The 19,050-nt window shown below is 36.7% G+C and overlaps 1 protein-coding gene across 1 annotated transcript in view; it reads right to left on the bottom strand.

Moving 5' to 3' along the window:
* Positions 1–4,494: 4,494 nt before the first annotated feature.
* DNTT (DNA nucleotidylexotransferase) overlaps positions 4,495–19,050 on the bottom strand; it is an 89,737-nt gene continuing 75,181 nt past the window's right edge. The window contains exon 11 of the mRNA XM_074159078.1: positions 4,495–4,581. Within this exon, the coding sequence (XP_074015179.1) occupies positions 4,495–4,581 (87 nt within the window). The remainder of the gene's footprint in view (positions 4,582–19,050) is intronic.

The following is a 19,050-nucleotide window of genomic DNA, read 5'->3' as shown; positions in this document are numbered from 1 at the left end:
TCCTGATGTGTGTACAGAGAGAGATCAGCTGATTAGATGAATTTAGAAATTGAAAGCTCTGAAGCTCTGACTCACCTATAGCTATACACATGACATTTTTATGAATATGGCCCCTATTGGGCCCTTAAAGGCAAAGCCAGCAGCATTGTCTCCTAGCTAGAGGATTGACAGCCATGCTAGCAGAAGCTAACCTCTATGGAAGGTTTTCAGAGCCCCCTGTCTTCATTTGTTTATGTGACTTCTTCAATTAACCTTTTAGACCTAGGACTTGATTATTTTAATTGCAGGTGCTAAGGGAAACTGTATCATAGAAGGAAATAGTTGTTCAACAAGTGAAAGAATACTTTTCATACTAAGGCATAAGATGGCCTTACCTGAGAAATCCAAACAATCCTGGCCATACATAAGCTATAGAAAACACACTTCATTTGGGGATTATAAGGTATGCAGATCTTTGGGTTTGGTTGTTGGGTTTTTTTTAATTTCCAGAGTTATTTATATAAAGTAGCAGCAGTTCTCAGATTTCCAGAAAGTCAGCTGTATGAATATTTAGGTTGCAATTCTGTAATATTGTGTAGATACAATAAGCTCTTCCTTTCATATATTATAACACCTAGAGTCACTTATGACATTAACTACATTATTACGCACCAATCCAAATATATCTCATTGCTTTTGCTGTAAGAGATTTGTAGCAAAGCATTTGCATAATTGTGCATTTGGATTCGTTTGTTTGTTTGTTTTTAATGACTGCATTATATTGCCTATACAATGTATGTTATACCACGTTTGTCACTGGAAAACATTATCGGGGATATTCAACAAATCACAAACTACCAGAAACCATGAAATAAATAGAGTGGTTTTCTTGTTAACTTTTACCTGTTTTTCCCAGAGAGACAGTCATTGATCAATTTTTAGGGAGTTAGTACGTGCTTATAAAACCAATGATCCTTCTCTTCTTAATAATTTCCAAATTGCCTTGGTGTAGAAGCAGGGGAGGAGAGACAGACATTTTAAAAATCAGCCTCCAGGGACTTTACAACTGAATTAGTTTGATATGATTTGTTTCTGATGAACAAGTTACCAGTAACTTATCACTTTATTTTCCTCTAGGTGCTTTAAAAGTAAAGTCTATTAATCATTCTAGGAATTTAGGAGATATTACATGCACTGATCTGAACTTCCCACTTCCCTTCCTCCTATTATAAACATCAGTCTGTTCTTTTTACAAGCATTTGCCCTTTTTCAGGCCCCCAGGCCTCACCTGTACTTACCAAGTTCAGAAGCTTCGTTACCATTGACTCCAACAGTTCCTCCAAACTGTAGGGAGTTTTCAGTATTCTTATGGATCTAGATATGCTCAACTAATAGAGGTTGATTCAGCACATTTATGTTATGATTCAGAGTTTGTTTACTAGAAACTGAGTTTATGCTTTTCTGGCTCTGCCATTGCTTGCACAATGAATTTGGCTAGCGCTATCAGGGATGATCCTGCGTAGAGTAGCTATGGCAGTGACTGGAGTACTAGCTCCTTCAGTGGAGGTGTTCATAACAGAAGCTATCTTCTTCATAGACAAGCCATCCTGGTCATCTAATCTCACCTTCTGTTAAATCTAACCTCTAGTTTAACAATTCTATAACTTTTATAATATTCAATCCGGTGAGTAATCCTATTTTTCGTTCTCTGTAAAAGGTATTCTAAAAAAAGTTCAGAAAAATTGAGGGAAAGAAAAGAATAAAGTGATACGCTGTTTTCTTCCAATCTTGAAGGAGCTGACAGAACTTGTGTTTGGTACCTTCTCCCCCACAGGTGGTATAATTATAAGTGATGCATAGGCAGGCAAGACGGGAGTTATGAATTTCAAACATTTCTTTATGTGGAAATCAGAATGTTTTGTATTTCCTCCATGACTTGCAGTAGGCAGAAACAGCACAAGCGAAATGCATAATTTCTGATAAATGTTGGCCAAGTAGTAAGTATATTTAGCTCAGACACTGTTCTCTTCCACTAGGACTGAAAAACATCATTGCTACTTAAGTGTCAGCACCCTGATGCAAACCACATCATACATCAGCACAATAAAGCAATGCCAGTACTTTCTAGTTAGAGTCATTTAGAAAGTAGCATTATATTTTTCAGCTCAGTAAGCAAAACTGCATTTAAAAAGGAGAGTTTTATTGGCACAGGCAAGAATAACACTCTATGCTGTTATCACATTTTTCTATGTCTGTGACTGAGGTTTTAGAATAGTTTGCAATGTAGTCCTCTTAAAAATGCGTTCCTCAGTTGAATGGAATAAGTAAACAAAATCAGCATACTTTTTCTTAGTATCAGAACTATCATGTCATCTATATTTGTAAAAAAAGTTTGCCTATGTTTATACTAATGGTATCAAATTAGGTTTAAATTACAGAATTTAAATTGCTTATACCATAAAATTAGGATTATCACCAATTATATAATGGATTCATAGCATAGCATCCATTTCTTGCAGTAAGTCTGATAAAGCCTCCTTCTTGGAGCTGGACTCTTTTCAGTGGTTCCCAGCGATAGGACAAGGGGCAATGGGCACAAGCTGGAACATAGGAAGTTCCATTCAAATATGAGGAAAAACTTCTTTCTGCTGAGGGTGACAGAGCCCTGGAGCAGGCTGCCGAGGGAAGTCGTGGAGTCCCCTTCTCTGGAGATTTTCAAGAGCCGCCTTGATGCAGTCCTGAGTGATGTGCTCTAGGCAATCCTGCTTTAGCAGGGGAGTTGGACTAGATGATCTCTAGAGGTCCCTTCCAACTCTGACAATTCCGTGATTCCGTAACAAAGCCATTCCTGCTTAGCTATTGTTTCAAGTTGTTTGCTAAAGCTTAGGAAATCTCCCCACTACCTATGAGCCAGATGGGTGTGTTTATTGAATGAGGTCCTTGTAGCAAAACCTGATTCTTCGTTCAGAAATAGGCTTCATTTTCCTACAGTCATTTTTGGGCCTGATCCCGTAACCCTTTACCTTGGTGAACAAATGCATAAAACTGAATGAGAATATTTGTCATTAATATAATAGAGGAGATAGAAAGTGAGATGCATAAACTGTATCCTAAAAGTTATACAAATAATTACAATTTAATGTGAACTGATATTTTCAAAGTAGTTTTATGGTACTGAGTCTAACTACAATAATGAAAGAATATGTTTCACAAAAACTCAATTACTACCTCTTTTAACAATCAGAAAGAGGTGGTTGCACATAAACCTCAGCCTTAACAGGAAAAGAAGTTCAGACTTTTAAGAAATATAAAATTATTTGACCAGTCTTGGTGTTCTTAATCACCTTTATTCTACAAATGACAAATAAATGGTCTGTAGGTAACTTCATGTACTAAAGCACTAAATGTCCTTGTTCATTAAAGGATAAATATATTACAAATTGTTCATTATCATTACAGTCAGAAGAGCTACCTGGAAATTTTCTGAAACCAAAATATCTCATAGGATTACTTTTATCAGGAAGTCTCTTACAGCTAAGATTAATTTCTGACCAAAAAGAGGGAATACCATTCTAGAGAAGCCAACAGGCAAACAGCTCAGATAAGACTTCCAATCCAATGCATATATATCTTCTAATAAATAAATTTCCAGCTATCTAAATTGAGTACAGACAATTAAAAGCTCTCATCCCGGAGCAGCCACCAGCGTGACAGTTAAAGCAGTTGTTTTCATGCAGGTTATAATTCAAATTCCTGATTGAGGACCATCACATCACCACTTGAATCTTCTTTAGTCCAAATCAGTACTCTCAATTTATAGTGTATTTTCCTCACAATTGAAGAATGCTACTGAGTTATTCCACTTTCACTTTCCAAAATCCCTCCCTGTGAAATTTTTTAACTCTCACTGAATTCTCCAATTGTTTATGGTTTTTGTAGAGTGGTGCCCCACCTGGAAAGATATTACAGCTGAAGCCTCAAATTGATGAGACTGCCAGACTAATTACTGCCTAGGTCATTAAACCTTATATACATAAGCAGTTTTATACACAGATTCAGCAAAATAGTTAAGAAATTCAGTTAAAGATAAGCATGCACTTCAGTAATTTTTGGACTCAGCTCAAATATTTTGTATTATTTAGGTACTGTCCTAGCTGGCAGTATTTTAACAAGCAAGTATTATTTACTGTTAAATTCCTATCACATGCAAAAATCTCACCAGTTTCAAGTTTTCCCCCAAAACAAGCTCTGTCTTGTCACTCCCATGTACAAAACTTCAAGGACTAAACCAGAAAATGATTTGAAAGAACCTAAACTCTTCTTTTCTAGGAACATCAGCATGTATAATGGCTTCTAATATATTTTTAAAATTTTTTAGTTGTCATAGAGACGCATATTTTATATATATATAAAAAAATATATATAGATATCTAGATCTATATATCTGATCTAAATCAGACTGCAGGACTGGCAGAAAAACCATTGCTGTCAACTGGTGTACACCGGCAAATCGTTTTAAGCATTCCTTTCCCATGGTTTGACATAATCCAAGCCAAGATGTGCAAAGATTTCTTCCTCACTTCCAGCTTTAAGAAAGATCCTCTGTGAAAGAATTAAACAAAAAAGGAAGTCAATAAAGCTGTTCGAGGGAAATTTCAATTGATGTTTTTTGCTGTTTAAAAGGAGTTAATTTTTGACAGTTCTACCCATTGTATCCTCTACAGAATAGAGTCTTCATCAGTGTGCTGACTTTGAAATGTGAAAGCAAGTTAAAAAATAATTCTAATGCTGCTCAATGCTTTCAGTTCTAATGACTAGTTTACAACTCTTTGATTTGCTTTATGTTTTCAAAACTCTTTGAGTTTTCAAGAACTCAAATAAAACCTACATTTCCCTTTCATGAGGGTGAATAGCTTTACTTTCTTAATAAAATCATCAATGTTTTTTGAATTAATATAGTAATGTTCTCTATAAATGCATTAAAGCTGATTCAATGGTTACAATAATTATATATAGCCAAATATTAAAAGCATCAGTGCTTTCCAAATTTCTAGTACTTACCAAAGGCTTAGCTGAAAAGACAGTATTCCATCTGGAAAAGCAAGCTGAAAATCAACAATTGCAACTATTTTTTTTTTTTTTTATACAGACACTCCTAATGAATGTTTTACCGTAAAAATCATTTTTGTTTTTTCATATCGGCACTTCTGGTAATACAAGATAATATTCTTGCACAGGAACCACCCACAAGCCAACTCCCCTAAGATGACTGATATAGTATAGTACATAGCCTTATGCATTCCTTTCATCACTGAAGTACAATATTAATTTAAAAAGCTACTAAGGTAAATTAATATTAAAACAGTGGAACCTAACCATTTAGAGGAGTTCGGAAGCAAGAATGAACTCATTTCTATTGAAAAAGAATACTTAATATTTCAGCAATTCTTGAATCATTTGAAGTTAAGTCTCAATTGGTGTTCAACTCTGAACAATCTCAGACTCCAGTGTCATAAAAACTTCAGGGTTAAGGTTTCATAATCTTCTTGATTTACTTTCTACTGTGAAAGAGGAGACGCTGTCTAAAGTACTACCCACTGATGAATTCCACCTAGTCAGGAAAATATCTGACTAACATAAAGTTTAGGAACATTTGTATCAGCACTTTTCCTTTCTCAGCTGCCAAACACCGCCTCCAGGACGGTTATAGTGTCCAGCATACCCATGGGCATGAGTCAGGAAGAGGAGTCCATAACTAGATCAGAGCAGGCCCATGTTATGGTGGAACAAGTTCTGGCACCAGACATTCACAACTTTTCCTTCTTTTTCCTCTGTGTTCTCTCCTTATTCCTCTCCTTCACTCCCTAATCTGGATGTTGCTTCCCTGTCTCTTACTCCCGATAAGATCACATAACTCAAGGGAATTAGAAAGCAGCAGGCAGGCAGATTACTGGAACGGGTAGATCCTGCTCCTGGTTACTGACACTTCATGCTTTCTCCTTTCAACCCCCCTGGTATTTATCAGTCACCAGAAAAAAAGATCAACACTTGTAGAAAAGACTTGGGAGTGCAGCCTGGCCAAGCTGTATGGTACCAGAGCATGTGAAAGCTACATAATGCTGTCTGAACTGCTGCATCGCTAGAAGGAAAGCAGAAAGAACAATGAGCCAGAAAGAATAAGCAAAACCACTGAGCCCAGGGCAGTCTCATGCTGCCCCTAAAATATGCTTGGGCATCATCAGTAAAATTCACCTCATCAGTTGGTACCCACTGGCTTATTGATATTCTCCATCAGTCCTATTCTTTCTAGTGCCTGATAGATATTTCAGTCCTGTCAGGAACCACAGTTTTGCCAAGGCACAATGAAGAACCGAACCCTAAAGTGAAATCTAACATTAATTGTCAGCTGAACTCAAACTTCATCAGGGATTCAACCAAATCAGAAACCTGTTTTCATTTCATTGTAGGGGTACTTGAAATTTGAAGTTCTAAGTCCAACTGTACAGAAAAGCCCATCTTTCATTGACGCTGTTCAGCTCCAGCAGCCAGAGTAGTCAAGTGGCAGCTTTCCTGACAGCTATTTTTCAAAGACACAAAGTAGAACAAAAGCCAGTTTAACTGTGCTAGAAAGGTTATGAAGACTAAATTGAACAGTAGAGGTTAGAAAAAATGGTAAAAAATAAGATATTGAACAGAATAAAAGAAAAGGAGATATGAGATTGAATATTGCCCATTAGGTAACAATACTGGGGATATTTCTTTTCTAGAGCATGCCCTGGGAGGACAGGATTTTAGGACTTTCGTTTTGTTGGTTGGGTTTTTTTTACTATTATTAAGAACAAGAGAAGGCAATCCATACACGCACATTACTGCAAAAAAGTAAAACAAGTAAAAAGATCTTAGACTTGTACACAGATGTTATAGATACTCTTTAATAGAAGCTCTTCATATCTCTGGGACCCAAAATTGCATTTCTTTTGTTCTGTCACTTTATGTTTTTCTGCAAGAAAAACTCATTTCTTTTGCTTGACAGCAAAAATTTCTAATACAAAGTTTCTGATGCTGAATACCATTCTCAGTAGCTATAAGCCACATTTCTAAATGAATCTCTAGCTGATACCTTCCAACTGCTCTAGCAATATAAGCATTATTAAGGTTATAAAATCATAACCTATGATTTTGCTTCTTTGTCAATCTATGCAGAGCTTATGCAATGATGCAAATGTGATTATTGCATTCACTACTGTTCTTTCATCCTTTTTTCTTTTCTTTTTGCTTAAGAGAAGTAATGAACCGCTTGCATAGTTGTGGTTTTTTTCTGCTTCTTACTAATATTCAGCAGATCCAAGACATGCCCAATCAATATCAACCAACCTTACAAAAAACAATGCTCTGGAGCAGCTGGTGTCACTCTGCTCTTACCCCATTTAATCAATTCTGTTATTTCAATGGATGTAAATATTACATTTGTGGTTGCAAACATGACCATTAACTACACCTAATGTAGAACAGCTGCCATCCAAATGTTTTCTTATGTGAACTGCTACCTCTTATTTTTCATTTTGGCAGTAATGATCAATAATACTTTTGATGAAAGAGAAGCAGAGAGTGAAGGCACAGAGCTAACACTGCTTGATGATATGCTCACTAGCACTGCCAATGTTCAAACAGATGTTATACTACTTGATGTAGCATAGATGTTAAACTATCGTCACTTGGTTTCATCTCACATTTTAATACAACAAAGCCAGCAAGACAAAACCATTACTCAATAAAGTGGAATTCTAGTTTTAGTTAGATAAATCAGCATTGGCCAACAGCATATGTTTCTTTTGGGGGGCAAATACTGATTTTACTGATTTTGTATATATGTCATTGAAATAATTGGGAAAAGTAGAATGCACTGGAAAGTACCTTAAACCCCTTTTTTTCTTCCATTTTTGGAGTACCTTCACATGTCTCTTTAACCTGCTTCTTGAGTAGTTCAATGTAACTAGGTTGACCCTACGCATCAAGATAGGAAACTTTAAAATATGGTCAGCAATTTGTCCCATAAAGATGTAGAAGAAAAGATTCCAAGAAAACAGGGGTTACTAGAAATTACTGTGCACAAATTCTTTATTTTCATAACACAAAGCATCTTGCTATTATATGAAAATTTAGGCCACTGGATATGCGCTGTTCATGTATTAAGCAACTTGTACTTTCAGTGAGCCTAGGCAAATTCTTTAGGCTGTTGAAATGAAACTATACTGCTTAGACACTCAGCCCATACTTGCCTCCACTGTGGTCATCCATCTTCCTTTCCACTGTTTGGTCAGGAAGGAAAAATACTGCAGTGACAGCAACCTCCTGACACTGCACTGAACAAACCAATACTTTGCTGAGGTTGCTCACTTGGGAGACATCAAAGCTGTTGCTCTACCTGCAACTGCTCTGCCAGCTTTGTGTGCACAGAGTTCCCAAAACCAAGTCTACTCAAGCTCTCCATCAATATTAACTCAGCCTTCTTGAAAGGCACACATTTAATCAGATTCCAAGTACACTCATATCCTACTGTTCATTACCAAATAGCTTGGTAATAACAGTGTGTTGCAAAATACCAAATTGAGTTACCTTTTATAATTGAGTAATACTATAAATAACTCTCAGTCTGTCACCATAGCATTTCATTATTATTTTTCCCATCTCAAGATGAGCTTAGGAAGTTAGTTTGCATACAGCTACCTCAAAAAAAAAAAAAAAAAAAAAGACAGTAGCACTACATAGACAGTATGATTGATGAAATGGGATTTAATGGTTCTGAACCAGCAGAATCTGCTGGAGAACAAAGTATGGCTGGTTTGTACATACAGCATATATACACGTGCAACCCACCATTCTGAAGATGAGACACATGGTGGAAATTTGATTAATTTCATTCTTCAAATCCTTATCATGCTTGATATTAGCTGAGAAACTGGAATTAAGTTTCCTAGTTGATTACTGGCCCAACTCTCCTTCATACACTATTTGAACATCTATTCTTGAATAAGTCATAGCAAAATCATGCCCTGTCAAAGACTAAAGAATTTCCTTCCATACCCCATTTTTCTTACTCTTTTCATAGTGCTGACTTTTATTTGCGCTACAGTTGTAATTCAGAAAGAATGCAGTCAGTACTCCAGAGTATTTCATTATCCTTTGGAAAACTATGACATTGTGTAGGAGGCTCACTCCCTTCTTTTACAAAAGACCCTGAAGGGCCATAATCAGAATCACATGGGGTTGGAAGGGGCCTCTGCAGATCATCTAGTCCAACCCCCCCCCCCCCCCCCCCCGCCCCCAGCAGGTCCACATAGAGCAGGTTGCACAGGAACTTGTCCAGGCGGGTTTTGAATGTCTCCAGAGATGGAGACTCCGCCATCCCCCTGGGCAGCCTGTTCCGGGGCTCTGCCACCCTCAAAGTGAAGAAGTTCCTCCTCATGTTTAGGTGGAACTTCTTATATTCAAGTTTGTGCCCATTTCCTCTTGTCCTATCCCTGGGCACCACTGAAAAAAGACTGGCCCCCTCCTCTTGACACCTACCCTTTAAGTATTTATAAGCGTTGATCAGATCCCCCCTCAGCCTTGAGAAATGAGACCTCAGAAATGAGGTCTGCCTGAGCAGTAAGGAAAAAAGAAGGAACAAAGAGGCCAGAAAGCAAACAATATGTTATCTTCACTGTTAAAATTTTGCAAAAAATTTATTACATTAGAAAAGCATGCATCTTTCTGGCTCAATTTTATATGAGGAAATTAATATGATTTAATAGTTCAATTCTGCTGCACGGATTTTGTCAACTGGAAGTTAAAAGTCCTTAGGAACATACCTAATGGCTTGTATCAATTTAATTCCAGTTGCCTCCTATTTTCAAGAGTCAAATGCTAGTTCCTGTGACTGACAGTACTCAAATTCAGTAAGAGGAGAAAAGTTCTCAGTGCAAAATTAAACAGAGTCCAATGTTACAGGCTTTTTCATTTGACTACAGGGAGCTGTGTGGATTTCTGGTGAACCTTAGCAAGTAAGTCTTATGAAATCATGCAGGTTCACTGCTGCTTTTCACCTGGGAAGCCTGCTCTGCCTCACTATCCTGAATATCTCCATTAGCTCCCAACCAAAAAAAAACTTTAAAACACTGAGGTCACAGAGAAGTCAACCTCTGGCAAGGAAAGTATATTTTTCAAAGAAAAAGTCGAGTTCCAAGGCCAACAACTGAATGCAGATGTCTAGGAGTTCTTGGGTGTGACAAGTACAAGGACCGCTGTCAAAGAAACTGAGTCAGCAGAGCCCAAGAGAAGAGAAGACAGACAGGGAGAATATATGTTCTGTTTTAGCTATGCATGTACATCTTCTCTCAGAAAGTCACCAAGAGAAGATGTAATCAGATTATACAGACTGACTGGTGAAAAATTATCCAAACTCGCTCCATGGCACAACTAGTTGCATGCTTTATTTATCGACAATTACATTATTGCAAATTTCAAAATAAACACTGAGTTGGTTATATTTCTGATCCCCATCAACTTCAATTTGGTTTTCAGAGAATAAGTCGTACGAAGAACGATTGAGGGAGCTGGGACTGTTTAGTTTGAGGAAGAGGAGACTGAGGGGTGACCTCATCGTTCTCTATTAACTACTTGAAAGGACATTGTAGAGAGCTTGGTGCTGGTCTCTTCTCACAAGCAAATAGCGATAGAACAAGAGGGAATGGCTTCAAGCTGCAACAGGGTAGGTTTAGACTGGACATTAGGAAGAAATTCTTCACAGTAAGAGTGATCAGACACTGGAAGAGGCTGCCCAGGGAGGTGGTTGAGTCACCATCCTTGGATGAGTTTAAGAGTCGCTTAGATGTGGTGTTGGGGGATATGGTGTAGGGAAGAACTTTGTAGAGTAGGGTAGATGGTTGGACTCGATGATCCCAAGGGTCTTTTCCAACCTAGATGATTCTATGATTCTATGATCCTGAGATCACAACTATTGAGAAGCTAGTAACATTTTTCTAAAAATAAGTTAAAAATAAAAGAGGAGAGAAGGACAAAAGGGAGAATGTCAGTAACAGACTAGTAAAAGACAAAAAAACAGAATGGAGGAGAATGTTACTGAATGATTGACTTGACCTGACTTCCTAACAGTGCCTCTTGTGCTAACACTTCTTACAGTACTGAACATGCTGATGAGCCTCATATGTTGCACATATAACAAGTCAGGGAGGTAAAACTAAAGAAAATAGTGAAAAGAAATATTCAATGGAATTTTAGTTTAGACATTTCTGACTTGTTTTTTTTCTGGTAGATATTTACCTCAGACTAAAATCTTTAATAAAATGGCTCAGAATATTTTACTCCAACCAAATTTACTCCAATCACCAGCCAGACAAAAAGCAAGAACGAAGGGGTGCTTAGAATAGTCAGTAATGGAAAGAGAAGGTGGGGAAAAAGCAATAGTCTAGATAAACATTTTGGGGTCTTAATAAAGCTCTGCAGCAGATTGAATAAAAAAATTAATCTGTTTTTCTTTTATCTTAATGGATTTCTGATAGAGTGGGCTCCTGAAAGGAAGGTGCCTGCAAAGTGACAGCAAAAATAGCAGCCGCAAGGGAGGGTGAGGAAGGATGTTGCAAACTTTAAGTGTTTCAATCACTTCCTGTTTAAAACTTGTTTACTGGCAAAAAGATATTTCCACCTTCCTCATTATCAAAAGCAACCACTTTCTGGAGTGGTCTCTTGCAGAGCTTGTGCATTAACTGGGCCAGCTAATAGCTCTGAAAGGTATAAACCACAAGGTTTTAAGAAACCTATGAGAAAATGCAGACGGAGATAACCCTTTATAGCAGTAGAAAGGAACAAATTTCAAAGAAAAGAAGCATTTTGCTTGGGTTATTACCATGTCCTTGTGTCTATAATTGAATTAACTAACCTAAAACCAATTATTTGAAATAGTATGATTCATAATAATTAGAGACAAATGAGTGAAAGCTAGCCTCTCTCAAGCGTATTTCTGTAAAATCTTCCCTGAATATCTAGATCCATGCTATTTTTTATCCTTACCATGTGGAATATGAGTCGTTGACCATCACCTTAACCAAGACAGCGGGCTGTGATTTTATTTTATATGCTATACACCAAAAAGAAATACATGTGGTAGTATATAAATATTTTTACTGAAATAACTAACAGGAGCCCAGTACTGCCATCAACATGTAAAAATTATTGCCTTCACTAGCAGAATTTGGCGATATCAATGTTTGCCCATAGGGACTATGATTCTGTTTTCTTTCAACAGCTGGATGTGTGCCTCCTTAATCCCTGTATTTATGGCCGTCAATAAACGGGTGCAGCCCCTGCACCAGGATTTCCATCTGTCATACAGGTCTGTCATGTTCTGCCATGCAGCTTCCCTTCATCATTGCAACCAGCTCCACTCCCTCTTCACTGACTTGCAATGACCAAGATGAAGGCATATTTTGCAAACACTGATCAGGAAGTCAGCTATTTTCTCTTCCTTCTCTACGCTACTGTTAGTTTTACAAGAATGAATGTTGTACATCTGTGGTGGAAAACATAAATCTGCTCAGAACTTCAGTGTAGCAAATAGCTTAGCAATTTTACACCAGTTGCAGACCCAGAATTGTGTAAAGCAACTGCACAGAAAGTGTTACAGGAGATCCATATATTCCTGCAGTACATTGAATGATAGGAGGTTGAGTGCCTTCAACCTACAATGAAAGTATTGCAATACAATGTAACATCAATCCATAAAATAGTGGCTATATCTCTGAAATCATAATGAGCTGACTCATTAGGGTAGATAAAGTGCTAACAAGAATCACCATAATCAGTAACTTTCACAGCGAGCTAAATGATTTTATGGAGAGGGAGGGGAGGGAGTAGAGGAAGGAGGGGAAGGTGGGGGGAAGTCTAAATAAAGCAATTTCCAGATAAAAATGCATACAATCCTGTCATTAAAAAAGATATTTCAAATAATTGTTTTCAATTATTATCTTGTGTAGTTTGAATGCTGTCAGAAAGTAACATGGAAAAATGAAACTCCTCCATGGTTCTGATAGTCACAGTGCCAGCCAGCCCGAGAGGGACAGCATCTTATTCCATCAGTAGTCAGTGAGACAGTATTCTCAGTACAAGACACTGCTTGATGAAAAAACATGACAGAAGCCCTAAGGAACCAGGTAGTAATTACCCATTAGTATATTTGACTCCGAGTAGTATTTATTTTCATTATGGTCAACACACATTTTTTTACATTTTGTGGATTACTATAGTGTCTGAGAGTCTACTAGTACTTTCCTAAGTAGTGCAACTAAGAATTTTCAGGTATTTTTCCTCCCTTGTTTTTCCCAATACCATTTGGGTGTTTGTGGGTTTGTTTTGGTTTTTTTTTCTGGAGAGGTTTCTTTTTACGACTGGGTGTTGGTGGGTTTTGTTCTGCTTGTAATTAGACATTTTGCTAAATATTTATGCTATGTTTATGAATGAGACTATTAACAGTACAAACAATTTCATTATAATTATAGAACATACATGCTGAAGTACTAATTGTGCTGAAATGTGAAGTATTTAATCAAGTTCAAAAACAATATTTCACAGCACAGTGTAGACACTGTGCATTTTCCCTTTGATGGTGTCATAAGAGTTTCCAGTAGCAAATAACCTGAAGTGCCTCTGACATTATATTATCTCCAAATGTAATTCTCATGTTTAACTGGTATTTTTTGTAGTAATATTCACATCACCCTGTCTGCTTTAAAATAAAAACTAATCTGTTCCTAATCCAGCTGCAAATAAGATGATAAATAAATCAGAGAGAAAAAAATTACTGTTTGAAATTACTTTGTAACAAACCATGACTGAAAAAGCAGTATTACAAGCATTACCCATTGACCCAATACCCTCAGGCAAAATCATGTGCAATAGTATTGATGCAAAATATTGCAGTGGAATTTATTCTAGTAATTCTGGGCATGAATAATTTTTGAAGGTAATAAAAGCTGGAATCATAAATTCTTATTTCATTTTACTACTGGACACTTCCTGTGCTTTTAATTTGAAATACCATACTTGAATATTTCTCTTACAACTATTCTCTAACTCTAGTTATAGGTTTATTCATATTAAGTTTCTGAACAATAAAAAGTAGATTCACTGAGTGAAATAGAATAATCAGGCTAATGTTGGGATATTCTAGGCAGTTATCCTATTAACTATTTCATAACACAGAGTGACAAAATGTCTTCAGGCTTTCTAGATGCAAAGTTCTTACTCCAAGTAGTCTTGACAAAAGAGAAATAAAAAGACCAGTGCTGACACTTTGAAAAATAAAGTATTAAGAAACATTAATATTATGAGTTGAATTAACTCAACAAACACTTTTGTATTTGATAAAATTTAGTTTGTGAACAAGACCATGCTGTGTATAAAATGGAACTATTCTGTGTTTAAAATGATGGATGTGTGGTTGCTTTGTTGCGAAATACTACATAGTTATGCATCCAATCTCCCATTACAATTTTAATAATTAAAAACATTACACAATAAAGAAAGAGTATAATACATTACCATCCAGACTATAAGAATATGTTCTCAGTTTGGGGCACACAAAATGAAGGGAAACTTGGAACTTCCTATCTGACAACCTGGGCAACAATTTTAAAATGTTAAATAGCACATTGTTGTAAACAAAAACAGAACAAAACCTTATTGCCCACTGTAGTTCTGTGTCTTATCACAAAGTCATTAAATAGATTAACAGGGTTTACTTCCTTTTCTGCTTTAGCTATACTTCTCTTTTGCTTTAAGTCTATTATATGTACAGTAGCTTTACCTTGTCAAATACTGTTAAGTTGGCTTACTGTATTTTTCTTTAAAAGATTCATATGAATAAATGAAGCATGAAAAATGCAGAATCCTGGATTTTATGAAACAGTTGAGTGTAATTCACATGGGATTACTATAAACAAACCACTTTAAAAGAACATTATTGAGATTGCAAAATCAAAGATCTGTAATTTAAGAAATCCCAGAACATGGTTGATTGTATTTCAACCTTAATTCAGTTTTCCTATGTATATGCATAGAGAGTTCTTTTTCTTCAAAGGAATACTGCTTCCTTCAGTTCCTATAACATACTCAGGGTCCTTTCACTAGGCAGGAAATACACTGTGCCACAGGGCTACCAAATACTTGCTGCCAGCGCTGATAACAATCTTGGGTTGCAGGCCAAGTGTGGGATCAATCAGTCTTAGCAAACTGAGCTTTTACAATCTGTATCTGTTCTAATTCCCTCTCTTTCCTTCTTCCCTATACCAAGTTGTAGCCCCGATTTCTTATCTAAGATTTCTAACGTAACTTCAGACTCAACCCATGCCATGTCCAGAGTAAAGCGAGATAAACATGGTTTACTTAGTTATTTGGGGCAATTGAAATGTTACCCATTTCTTGTTGCCAGTTCAGAGCATTAGCCTGATTAATTTAATTTCTTTTTTAAGTCCATCAAACTTCCACTCATGTCCTATCAGTCATTCTTTTTTCGTGCCCCTTTTCAGCTCAGTCTCTTAAACCAACTTGGATTTTTTCCACAACGCAGCCACATATCAAACACACCCTTTGCATTCCTCATTGCTCTATCTAGCCACTCTGCACTTCCTTATCAAATCTGTGTATCCACCACAGAATCACAGAATGATATGGGGTTGGAAGGGACCTCTGGAGATCATCTAGTCCAACCCCCTGCCAAAGGAGGTTCACATAGAGCAGGTTGCACAGGAACGTGTCCAGACTTCCCATTCTCACTCCCACTCCATATCCCATTTTTCTCTCTGGCTCTTGGCTCTTTCCTTTTCAGCTTCCTCTCTACCTAGCTTCTTCTCAATCAATTTCTTTTTTCTTTTAACAGAAAATCCGTGACTTTGTTAGCTGCCCTACATTCAATAACTTACCCAAGCATACTGATTGAATAATTGAATTAAAACATTTGGAAATGGTTGGCTCTTTACTGACCTAGAAATTAAAATTAATAAAAAAGCATAGTCAAAATATTTTGGATCTGCACCTACTTATGTATTTTGAGAGCTCTCCCTTTTCATTAGCAATACAGGTTTCACTGAACTGTTCAGAAAACACACCAAGCAAATGAAACAACAATTAGGTACATTCATCTTTGTTTTAGATGTACATCTTGCTATTACAAAGGGATTAAACATGAATTATATGCAGATTTTGTAAAATTGAACTATCATATGCTATATGTGAAACATTTAAACTGCTAAGAGAAGACTGGGGCAAAGCACAGTTTGGAAGAAAATGCATAATCATTTTTTTAATTTACCAAGAGGTAAGAAAAGTAGATTATTTTAATTCTTAATTTTAAAAAATAGACCAGGTGCAAAAAGAACAAATCTCCCAAATCACATATGCAATTTCAGCTTTCCTGAGAGACAGAAGAATTGGAACATAAATGAAAGTATGTGCATCTGTTTACAATAACTCTGTGTAATTGCAGTAATGATTGTGTGAACTAGTGATCACATTGGAAATCAGTATTATAAACTCTGCATCTTTATGTTTACTTTAGCTTTAATCCAGTCATAATTGCAGACATCTAAAGCAAACTCTGCAGCTGCAGCATATTTAATTCATCAAGATCTTCTCAAGGCTGACAGTCTCACTGTTATAACTTCATAGTTTTAGAGCAGCATCTGCCAAAGACTATAACATCCATTTTTTAAAGAATCATAACAAATGTCTCTTTAACCGTGCAAGTAAAATTCTGAGGCATCTTTTTTCAGTGATAGGTAGTGTGGATTAAACTTTCTCACATGATGCAAGAAAACTGCTTTTGAGACTATCAGTGTTGAATACACAGTTAAACACGTGTGAATATTACACATCTTTATGCAATAAAATGAGGGTATAGAATCATAGCCAGCTCTTCTTCCCAGTGATACATGTTTTTGAGAAATAATGTATTAGGTAGTGACAGAAAAGAATCAATGGTTGAAAAAAACAAAGCTGACTTTTTATTAGGAGACCTGTTTACAAGGTTCTGGAAACACAGGTATCAGCCCAGCCGTCTGCAATCAGTCTGGCTTCCCCAGAGCTGATTCCATCCTCTAAGCACAACCACTACACAAACATAACTTTTCCAACCAGCACGGTCACTGTCAGGTATGACTTATTTAAAAAGAAAAGTTACTGGCTCAGTGGCATGCCAGCAACATGGACTTTGACGCACCCAGAGAAAATCTGAATATCATGGGGGAGGCTAGAAGTTCAAGTACGTCTCCAGGCATGACTGGGTGGGCTGCCTGCTTCAAACATTGTGGTTGTCTGTGAAGCAACTACTTGGGCAAAAGACACGTAGGAGCAGAACTTGGCAAACTTACATACAACTTGGAGCCAGATCATCAAAACATTACAGTTGTATAATAGTCATCTACCTGGGCTCTAATCACACCTTCATTTGGCTTTACAGATATATGCAAAGACAGACAGGGCAAGCCCTGCCTGAAGAGTCAGTTAAGGATTTTCCTAAATAGAAATGCTTTCTGCAGGCAAGCAATTAAAAACTGTGCAATAGTGATCTTCACAGTGTAGAAGAAATCCCATGATAAAACTCCCCTTTCATGCTTATACTGGTTTCCCAAGTAAAACTAAATATTCTCTTTTAAAAAAGTTGGGAGCATAGGATTTTACTATTTTTATTGTAACTGTACAGCATTTAATGTTTTGTGAAGCTGGGCCCCACTATGATGTTTTCAGGGCATCTTGTGAATTTACTATTCAGAGCAGTTATATAAACCACTTCTCTTGTTATTCAACAACTAAATAACATTTAATGCCATTCAAATTCACACAATGGTTTTTAAATACAAAACTGTCATCAATCATATACAGTCTTCCACACAGTGTTATATTTTTTCCAATATTTCTTTAACAATAGAAAACATTAAGATGGCTATTTCCCATCTTAAATTTTCATAGGACATAAAACTAATAACTGCTTTCTGCTCCAATGACTCTTCAAAATAACATTGAGCTTGTGACCCTCCTCTTACAAAAACCCAACAACCTACAATGTTAGTGCAAGAACATTCATATGTTAATAATTTAATCAATCGATTACACCCTAGGAACCCTAGCTAATCTTTTACAAAATAAAGCAATGCTAATTATTGACATCATTTTGCTGCCTTGAACTAAATAAACTAATAATTGGACTTAGAAGTGATTTTCTGGAATATTATTGGGAAAACATATGGATTTATATAAGATAAAAATCTAAACCTACAAGAAAAATCCAACCCTTGGATCCCACAACCAGCTTGGGGATATCCGCTCAGTAGGGGTGGGATAAAGGTGCAGGAAAGAGGCGCTTTCTACATGGCCATGAAGCTGTTCCACATGCCATCCCTAGATATCTCCTGCCATGAAAGAGAAATAGAGAGAAGCACCTGCAGCAGCTTAATGCATCTAGACCATCCCACCTCTCATTCAGCCTAACTCCCACATGCTTGCCTACGTACTCAAAAGACAATGATTTGAGTTCCTCTGACTGAGGAAATAGTCAGAACTTCTGGAACAGAGCAGCTGAAACTAGTTCCTGTTTTATGTAGAGTCTACTCCTGTGAGATGGGAAATGATTACAGCTCAGACACTGAATACAGCAGACTTCTGAGCTCTTTGGCTCTGAGTAACTGCTGAACAGCAAACAGCATCAAGTACACTGAATATACCTTAACTGAAAGGAAAAAGCAGTAAGGAGTCCCACCAGAGCTGAAACCATGTGAAGTAACAGTGGGGAAGTTTGAAGCATCCTTCTTTATTGTAGCTGCAAGGAATAGTTTCCAAAAAGTTACCAAACTGTAAAAACAACCAAAAAGTAGCTTATTTTCTAACAATAGGGGTTCTGAAGTATTTGATAATGATTTTAGATTAATTCAGACAAGGGATTTTGGTTAGGAAGTAATAGTAAAAAAAGGATGATAAATCCTGCATTTTCAAAACTCAAATTTATCTATGTTATAAATGGTAGGG

Source organism: Numenius arquata, chromosome 15 (assembly GCF_964106895.1).
Source record: "Numenius arquata chromosome 15, bNumArq3.hap1.1, whole genome shotgun sequence".
NCBI lineage: Eukaryota > Metazoa > Chordata > Aves > Charadriiformes > Scolopacidae > Numenius > Numenius arquata.
Note: the sequence above shows the minus strand (reverse complement) of the source record. Positions and strands in the feature narration are given on the sequence as shown.